This window comes from Poecilia reticulata, linkage group LG16 (genome assembly GCF_000633615.1).
Source record: "Poecilia reticulata strain Guanapo linkage group LG16, Guppy_female_1.0+MT, whole genome shotgun sequence".
Taxonomy (NCBI): Eukaryota; Metazoa; Chordata; class Actinopteri; order Cyprinodontiformes; family Poeciliidae; genus Poecilia; species Poecilia reticulata.
The window spans coordinates 16,829,061-16,839,077 of NC_024346.1; the positions used below are offsets into that span (position 1 = coordinate 16,829,061).

Genomic DNA, 10,017 nt, shown 5'->3' on the forward strand with positions numbered 1-10,017 from the left:
TTCTAGTAAAAAACACAAGCATCTGAGGTAAATGTTCATCTTCAAATATCTGTATTAAGAAATTTCAGCAGGCATGTTTCCCTATCTTTGTTCTGTGTCTGTTCCTGTCTTTCTTTTTGTTCCCATCCCGGGTAACAGGTTGATCCATGGATCTTCTTCAGACATCTGTTATTCCGGATCTTTCCCAGAAACGCTGACAGGTTATGAGTAATGATGATCCTCTTGCCAGGAAACCAGGAAATACAAATCCGTCTCATTTCTCAGGATGGATGGATCATTGGTTCAGGGACTATTTACGGTGGCTATGTAAAAGTCTTACATTATTTATATAGCCCCACAAAACATAAAACCAATTGTTTCACTTACATTTCAGATTTAAATACCTTAAAATTATTTTTATTCTAAAATCAATCCAACATTAAATTCTTTACTAAGGTTTTTTTTTTTTGCATTATAGCAAACTATCTGTATTCTTATTAAGAAGAAGCCATTTAGCTGGGCCAGCACGTCTTTTAACAAACTTGTTAACAAGCAGGCGTGAGAAAAGAAATTGGTTTAAAATTGCATGTTAAGGGCTAATTTTAAACATTTATGGAAAACATTGCATTGAATGTTAATCTTTTTATTGCAGTTGTCAGCTACAGTCGCAACAGACTCAAAATAAAATTTGTAAGAGGCTTTAAAATAAATCTGACCTTTACTGCAGTTGAATAATATCAGAAAAAGGTCACCACTGTTCACAGCGAGCCGTCATTAAAGTCCTCATTATTGTGTGTAGTGGAGTGATAAACGCTGGTCCTCATCCAACCCCGTTTCCACAGTTCCAGGTTTAAAGTTTTAATTATTACTCTGACTGTAGGCATGGACAACATTCACAAAAGTTGGCAGTTTCTTATGAAAACACATTTCTTTCTGGCTTAGCATACACTGTGTGTTTTCTTAGTTACGCAGGACTTGTCAAGTGTAAGCTCTTACATTTTTCATAAAAATACTTGAATCATAAAATAAATGCCAGGGACTCCAATGAGTGTGGATTCTGCCTACACTGCATTTTTCTTTGCTCTATCCAGTAAGATTTTTGTAGTTTTATTAGCGTCAGCTTTTACTACTTCAACAAAAGATCAACTTACCAGAGATCACAATAAACACACCGAAAGCATTATATAATTTTAGCCCTGCGCTCTAAAAAAGTACTTGTGCAAAACTGCATGAATTGTTGCTCTGTTATTTATTTGTTGTTTTTGACTCAAATTACAAGTGTCTTTTAGTTAAAGACAATACCTAAAATATATTCCCTACAAAAATTAATTGTACTTAATTGAAAATACCACAAAGGCAAAAGAAAAAAAAACACTGTCGACTATGAACAAATTTTTTTTTTTTGACTTTCATCTTTGTATGTTTTCAGTCTGCTTTTTTTAAGCTATGACATCATTTATTGCTCTTTGTAAAGCTATGCTCCAACAAGGGTTACTCTTACATTGTGTGTGTGTGCATTGTGAACATGTCTATCCAGAATGTAAACACTACAGAGACTTCCTGTCTCAGCACCAAACAGAGGGCTGCTTCAGAATTTGAGGAAGAAAAATGGGAAGGCAGGAACACTGAGAGAGACCAGAGACTAAAAATGATGCTAACACGAGAGGGAGCAGAGGAAAACCAGAAAATAGCAGTAAAATGAATGAGACTCAAATCAAGAATCTAAGGGAGAAGCATATTGGGATTTTTTTTATATGCTAAGAAGTGATACAGTAAGAGATGACCATGTAAGAAAATAGAAATTACATTTCTTTATGCTTCATTTTTATGGGGAGATATTTTTTGTTACCTCCTTGCACGATGAGTCAAAAACCTGAAAAGCTTGTTGCTTGACTGCTGTTCAGTCTGAAAGGCTGAGCTATTTAATACATGATTGGTGTTGATCTGAGAATGATGCTTCCTTGGACATTGATGAAGGATTTTTGGCTTTCGAGGAAAGGACAACTTCATTAGGACAAAGCCCATAATAGGTATTCTGTCGTTCTTAAAACCTGCTGGTAAGTTAACATCAACATGGACGATCTCATTAAGGTATGAACGTTGTTTTGTGTTTTTTTAACAGGAAATTCATGTCAAGTTGGATGTTAAATGTAAATCACTGCAAGAAAAAGTTCAGTTTACCTGAAGGCGTCTTGTTGAAGCGATAATCGGAATACGTTAGATCGGCGTGAGATTTCTGTGTCACCATCTCATCCTTTGTTTGTCTTTCTCTCTGTATTTATTTTTTTGGCTCTCATGCAGTTAGTACAATCATCCAAACAGGACTCCCACACTGCTGTGGGAGTCCTGAGTTTATTTGGACAATGTTGTTTTCAATCTGCCTCTAGGCCTTTTGTTTTCCTCGCAGCATCATTTGACAATTGCCTACAATTATGCAGTTCTATGCAGTTTGAATCAAAGTTTTGTTCAAAGTTACTAACACAAACTCTAAAATGTTCATAGACCCCCAGTTGTATTTGCTGAATTTGCTTTTATTTTTTTCTGGTACAATGGCAAAAACATTTCTAATTCTAACTCTAAGTAAATTGGTAGAGTTCGGTGAAGTAGTTGAGATCTTTGGAGAGGAGATTCAGAGGAGTAATGGTGGTTTCTCTGCTTGCTTTACAATGCAAACAATAACAAACATTTGAACTTCAGCATTTTTATGTGGTCTTGCTACTATCACTAACTCAGTGAAATTAGATAAATGACCATTTCTGGTTTCACAGATCTTTTATCTGTTTTTGTGATCTCACAACTGCATTCAATCCTCAAAGTGGGCTTTTATTTGTCATTTATTCAGAATTTCCTGTGTTTCACTAGTCTTCTATGAAAGGCCTAAATAATGGAGAGCTGCAAACCTTTTCTTTGCTTGTCACTCATCTCTGTAAAGCCTTTGTTTTTTGCAGTTGTTTGCCATTTCTCTGTGTCCCCAGGACCTCCTTCCTAAGCGACTCAATTCAGCTGGAAAGTCTAATTGTTTTTCATTCTACCGGGCTCCTGTGGGAACACTCAATCCTTTAGAAATAAGTTCATACCCTTTCCTGATTTGTGCCTTCCCACAATGTCATTGTGAAGGGCAGAGAGTCACCCTGACCCTTCTATTGGGCATTTTGCAACAGGTCTGTGATTCTCAGAAAGGATCCAGTCAATTATGTTTATACATGTAACAGATTTTAGAGTAAACAAAATGTATCTGAGGAGTTTGGTTTAGGCCCCAAAAAAATTAAATTGTTGCATTCATATATAATTACATAAATAAAGTTACTACTTATACCATAGCTTATCTACAGCAATATATTCAAGCCCCTCAAACCTTTTTATGTTTCTTGACTTAACAACCACAAAGTTCAATATTTTATTGATATTTTGTGGTAAACCAGCATAAAATATTTGATAATTACGTGGACCGTGTGGCGAGACTGGTATTATTTTTCACCTATTTTTCCTTACAAAATAGCTAAAGCCAAGTAAGTTTGGAAGAAGAGCGTCTGTGAACATCAGTGTTCAAGTCTTACCACAGATATTAACTGTCCCCCCATCATCTCTTTAGCAAACTCCAAGTAGGACTTCTAGCTTTCTTTTGACGACGCTCCTCTTCTCGACGTTATAAGATAAAAGTCAGACTTCAGAAGATGTTACTGTAAGAGTCCCATACATTTCCTTCTTTGGTGCTAATGTACTGTGGCTGGGCTCATATTGGTCCTCATAATGAATCACATTATTCATGCCTCACCCTCAGTTGAGCATATTATTCTCATTAGCCTGAGTAAACCATATTTTTTTTTTATCAGCTGGTGATATTTTGCTGATTATTGTGTAATGAGAATACAAAAGCTAATCACACTTAGCGTCATGAACTGTCCTCTCTTTGGTTCGCACGAGCAATTAAACCGCATTAGTCATGCAGGAACACGTGACATGCTGGCCCCCTCCTGGGGTTTTGTTATTCTTAGAGAAATTAGAATTAATGCAAAATGTGTTCATTTTTCCATGTCATGGCAGATTTTCTGCTAGAACGTCTTTCTGTTTGAAATTGGTGACCATAATTTCATTGACAGGGATTTTATCATCAAGCTGTGAAACTGCTAAATGTGTTTATGTTGCATGTTGACATAAGCTGTCAATTTTGTCATCATTATTATTGTTGGATGTTTTATTCAGTACTCTGACTTTATAAAATATTATCTGTGACACAGTTGGAATCACTGCATAAAAAAAAAAAAAACAAGTTGAGAAGTCGTTTTATCTCGACAGTAAAATTGTTCTGGAAGTTGCACAAGCCACAGCAATGACTCTTTCCACTGAATTATTGCAAACTAACAGCTTAGCTAATCAAATTATATTGCACAAACCAGGAAGCTATAAATACCCTGTCAACACGAAAACAATTTCTACTCAATTGCGTTCGGTTTATTTCAGCTGTGGGAAACATTTACCATCTTTCCTCAAGGAAAATAAACACACAGAGTCCAACTTGAGATTCACAACTCTTACAGCGTTACAGAGCTAGGTGTTTCTGAGTCATTGAGATGAAAAACACAAAAATTTAATAATCAGGATTTTTTTTTTATATGAGCTAAAGAACATACCGTTTGTCTTTCTGATGAGAAAATGGAAACGCATGTGCCAATGGCCCATGAGAGAGTATTTCTACTAGCAGTAAATGGTGTATTTGTTTTACAAATAGCTGCACCAAATAGCTCAGATATTGGTTTTAAAGTGGCTCTGTCAGTGCGGTTGTGCCAACAGCAACAACAAGCATTCTGAGGTCAAACAGAAGGACACATCAAGGCAGAGGAATGTAGAAAAATCTGCTCCTGCTCTAATGCGCATCTTAAGACACTGAATTCAAAATCACAGTGGCTTGCAAAAGTATTCGTAGCTCTTGATTTTTTTTCGTCTAATTTTTCACATTAAGACCACAAACTTGTTAAATTTGGTTTCTATATGATAGATACAAAATTGTGAAGCGGAAGGAAAACCAGACAATGATTATAAAATACAAATTTGAAAAGAGGGATGTATATTTGTGTTCAGTCTTGATGAGCCACCAGAATCACCTACAACTGTCAGCCTTTTGGGGGTTTAGATCTACCAGATTTGTACATTAAGAGACAGATTTATTTATTTGTTTATTTTTGCAATTTAGCCATTGTTAAGCAATGCTGGATACAGAGCAAGTGTGAACCTAAGCTTTCAAGACTTGCTGTTGAATTTAGAATCAAAACAAGCACATAGAATCATAATAAAATATATTGAAGTTTGTGTTTGCAAAGTGACTAAATGTGGAAAAGTACAAAGGGTCTGAATGCTGAAAGAGCAACAATGCAAGAGCAACAATTTCAGGGTAAAAAATTTGCTCAATGACTAACGCTGTCAGTGTTTGAGGTTTTTACTGTCATGTTTGAAGATGGGGAAAAAAGAAACAAAATAATGGTGAGTAATGACTGAGACTTTGGATCCACTACTTAGAGGGATATTAGAAAATGATTGAAACTTTATAAAAAGTCATGCATGTTGATATTTTAGTTAATTTTAATGTGTGTTCTTCTCTCTTACAGTGCCACTTTTTGTCTGAGTTGCCAGTCTCTCCATCATCAACTTAACCCCGTCTTGACGCTGTTAATGTGGGTCACCACCAACACGATGAACTACAATAATACTCAATCCTGGCTTTCTATCAACACCTCATTTTCCACCCTGCCCATAACAAACACGCCAGCTAACAGAAGTGGCATGGGAGCGTATCTTGAAAGACTGGCCCATTTAGACGAAGGACTGTACAATGATTTCTACGGCCTCTGGATTGCACTGATGGTCATAAACTCCGTCATATTCCTGGTAGGTTTTCACAAAGCTTCTTTACTAGCTTATTTCCATAATGTTTATGCAATCCTCCTTATTTCCACCTTTGCCATGTTTTTCCTCATTTGTATTCACTTTACATTGGTGTGCAATATAAAATACCTTTAAAACAAACTGAATTTGCACTTGCATATACTGAATAAGTTCCAGGGTGTTTTGCAAGGCACTGTATCTCCTCCGTTGTTTCTCCAGGTGGGCATGCTGCTCAACACAGTTGCACTTTACGTTTTTTGTTACCGTACGAAGCAGAAGACCACCTCAGTGATCTACACCATCAACCTGGCAGTGACGGACCTCTTGGTGAATCTTTCTCTGCCAACCCGCATCTCGCTGTACTACAGCGGTGGAGCTTGCCTCACCTGCTCCTACATGCACATATTCAGCTACTTTGTGAACATGTACTGCAGCATCTTATTTTTAACCTGCATATGTGTCGACCGTTACCTTGCCATTGTGCAGGTGAGTTATTACCAATCATTTGTCTCACGAGGTTTTCTAAATATCAGTGCTCCAATCTGCAGATCTTAAACCTAAATGTTTCAAATGTCTTGCTCTCCTGTGTCTTTGCAGGTTGAAGTTTCACGTCGTTGGAGGAACTCCAGCGTAGCCAAGGTGGTCTGTATTACGGTCTGGCTGTTTGCCATCGTGGTCACATACTCCTTTCTCTCCACTGCGTTCCAGCACACGGGCTGCTGCATCTCAAAGCTCCTCTTCCTCACAATCACAGAGTTCTTTTTACCCCTCATCGTCATTGTGGTTTTTACTCTTCGCATTATGTGGGCCCTGACAGACCGTCGACTCATGCAGCAGAGCAGGTAAAAGGCGAGCAGAAGAAGAGGGAAAATCAGAACTTTTTGCTACCAGTTCACACGCGTTAACCAAAAAAAAAAAAAAAAAAGAAAAAAAAAAAAGGGAAAAATATCAGAGAATTAACTTACTTTTGAAGCATTGGAAAATCCCTGATTGTATCGACTTCAGCTTATCACATTTCAGATTATGTTTCTTAAGGAAGCGGAGGAGAAGAGCCGTCCAGCTACTGACTACTGTGCTGATCATCTTCACAGTCTGTTTCACTCCATTCCACATCAGACAAGTGAGTAAGATATCCACCCATCCATCCATCCATCCATCCATCGCTATACACTCAATCTGCTATTGAACAAATACAAAAAAAGCATCAAATTGAGAATTATCCCACTGACTGGTCTGGCGAGTCGAGTTAATTTTGGCAATTCTAACAAAACCTGGAGCATGTTTAGTTAAGACATTAAGAAAAATCTGTATCTCTACGGACACCTGGACTCAACACTACTTACAAAAACACTATAATATGGACAAACAGTATATTTAATTTAAATGTGAAATAGTGGCAAGATATGGGTCTATAAATACGTTGGAATCTTAAAGTTGGCAACAAAAATGTGTCTCAGCTTGTGACCAGAACTGACTGGATTTGTCTTTTTTTTATTGTAGGTTTTATTGTATTTCTACCCTGACATGTCCCATCAAGTGATTGTGTACCACTTAACCGTCACTCTAAGTAGCTTGAACAGCTGTATGGATCCAGTTGTCTACTGCTTTGTAACAAATAATTTTAAGGTGAGTCTTGAGGTCCTGTCTAGCCACTCTTCCTCATTACCATATCCTGATTTCTTTACCCATCGGTCAACCATTCACTTTGTTAGTCACTAAATTATTGACCACTATTACTGTCCCCAGGCTACAATGAAACACATTCTCCGTCGTGCCGAGCCAGAGCAGACCAGTGGGGACATTGTCAGTATGCAGCACAGCTCCAAGGCCTCTGGGCGGACAGTTAGCGCCATCACCAATAACAGGATCATGATGACCAGGATTCCCAGCATACGACTGAGAGACATTTTGGACAACAAACATACTCCATGAAACTGTGCTAGCAAGAGGTGCTTGGTTTTACATTTGACAGAGATAAATAGTTTCTTAAAACATTTGTTCTTTAAAAAAAATGCTTTCCCCTGTAATGACCGTGAATCTTCAGCTCAGGACTTATAGTCAAGATATAAGTTTTTAGTATGAGCTCTACAGCTAAAAGAAATATAGGTGGCTGTGACCAATTATGGGCAATGGCAAGAGACAGATTTTGTTTGGAAACAACTATCATCATGCAGAGCCATCGTCATCTCTCTCAGTTTTCATCTGGTGATGCTGCTTCTCAGAAGACTAATAAAGGACCTTTGTATCATTGCTTGAATGAGTTAAAGGATACACAATGAAGTCTCATTGAAGCTTCTTCAGATATAATGAAATGTATTGACATCATTGCATTTAAAAATAAAAAAAAGTATTTGCCTTGTAGGCTAATGGTTTTACCAATGCTTCCAATGTAAGTTTTTTTTAAATCCCTACTCTTGCACTTACATAGCTATTTAGACAGTAACTGTACTATGAAAATGTCCCCCAATCTTGAATAATATTTACAGTTTACCAATAAATTTAGTACAAATCATGTGATTAAATTAACATCTGTTATGCAACTGGTTTTAGAAATAGTCAAGATGACATGAAAAACTGCTCTTGTGAAAATGGTGATGAAAGCCATCAAGATAAGTTGCACTCTTTTATATGGTCATTATTTTTTAGAGTCCTTAGATTGAAATATTGGTCCATACAAAAATATGAAGGACATTTTGGATGGTTTCATAAAACAATGAAATTTAGCAGATTATTTAAACATATTATAGAATAATGTGTGCCGTTTTAAGTTTCACCAGTTCAATCTCATATTAACACAAATACCAACTCAGTCAAGCACATGGCAGAAACTCAATGTATTTAACTATCTAGACATGAATGTTCTATCTAGACAGACTGATGTTCTTAAAAAGAACATCAGATTATGGGCAAGAGACAATTAAGTGACTTTGAATGCGACATGGTAGTTGGTGCCAGATGACTTGCTCTGAGTACTTAAAAAACTGCTGATTTGCTGGAGAAAGATCCAAAAAAGAGAAAATGTACAGTGTGCTATACAGTGTGCTTCAGATGTGTGGATGAAAATACCTTGATGATGTCAGAAGTCAGATGAGAACCATACATTTCAATCTACATTTTTACATGAAATACCATCTCAACACATCAAACCGAAGCAGAAGGGCTACAGCAGCAGAAGACCACACCAGGTGTCACAAATGTCAGTTAAGAACAGGAAACTGAGTTTGAAATTCACACAGGCTCAGCAAAATCAGATAAAACTAGATTGCAAAAGTATTACCTGGTCAGATGAGTCTTGACTGCAGCTGCAACATTCAGATGGTAGGGTCAGAATTTGAAATACACATCATGAATGCATGGATCTAACCTGCCTTTTATCAGCATTTCAGTGGTGTGTGGTGTAATGATGTGCAGAATTTTGTTGTTGTAGTTGTTGAGCATTCCCTCATTATAACCAGAGTGGAGCCTGGTTATAAGGAGATCTTAGAGCTACTTAGAGAGTAGAGCACCTTAAAAAGGATGGACTTTGTGTCATGGTTGTGCACCCCAAAAATCTACTGCAGATTATTTAAATCTGCAGTAGATTTAAATTATCTTTGATCTCATTTCAATATATTTGAACCTGGAAATTATTGCTGGGGAAGAGGGATGTGTGAGTGTCTTTCCTTAGCCTGCTTATTCTGCAGCAAAGGTAACGGAATAGATACAAAAATATTGACGAAATAAAGTATCATGTTGACAGGCAGGGCCGTGCAGAGACCACTAAAGGGGCAGGTGCTCAAAAAAAAAAAAAAAAAAATGGCACATCTAACTGCCTTCTAGGACACACTATTAACAAAGCCACTCAGCTTTCAGAGTTTAATAAACAATGATAAATTACAAAATTGTGAGATATACAATCAAAGCTAAGGAAAATCTATATACAGCATACAACTATGCATATGTAAGATCGTTTATTAGTAATTTTTTTCTGCAGGTCTATTTTGTTATAGGAAAGTATTGCAATATTCAAACCAGCAATTTAGCAAGATATGTAAATCAGAGCTAGACCAGCAGACATATTTTGTCTTTACATAATTACACTATTAAAAATATAAACAAGGGCACAATGCAACCTTTTAGTGGACTGTAATCTATAAAAAAGAGCTGCCTGTTTGCACT

General features: G+C 36.9%; 1 protein-coding gene across 3 annotated transcripts; it reads left to right on the plus strand.

Moving 5' to 3' along the window:
• The first annotated feature begins 1,570 nt into the window (after positions 1-1,570).
• Positions 1,571-8,234, plus strand: gpr20 (G protein-coupled receptor 20). Of its 3 annotated transcripts, none has more exons than XM_017309293.1 (7): positions 1,571-2,070; positions 5,583-5,862; positions 6,079-6,345; positions 6,457-6,701; positions 6,895-6,979; positions 7,360-7,485; positions 7,606-8,234. In XM_017309293.1, the coding sequence occupies exons 2-7, from the start codon at positions 5,647-5,649 to the stop codon at positions 7,789-7,791; spliced, it is 1,125 nt and encodes a 374-aa protein (XP_017164782.1). In that variant the 5' UTR covers positions 1,571-2,070; positions 5,583-5,646; the 3' UTR covers positions 7,792-8,234. The 3 variants fall into 3 exon arrangements, with proteins under 3 accessions (XP_017164782.1, XP_017164781.1, XP_008430834.1); XM_017309292.1 differs by having other exon boundaries at positions 1,571-2,036; XM_008432612.1 differs by lacking the exon at positions 1,571-2,070 and having other exon boundaries at positions 2,098-5,862.
• Positions 8,235-10,017: the final 1,783 nt, after the last annotated feature.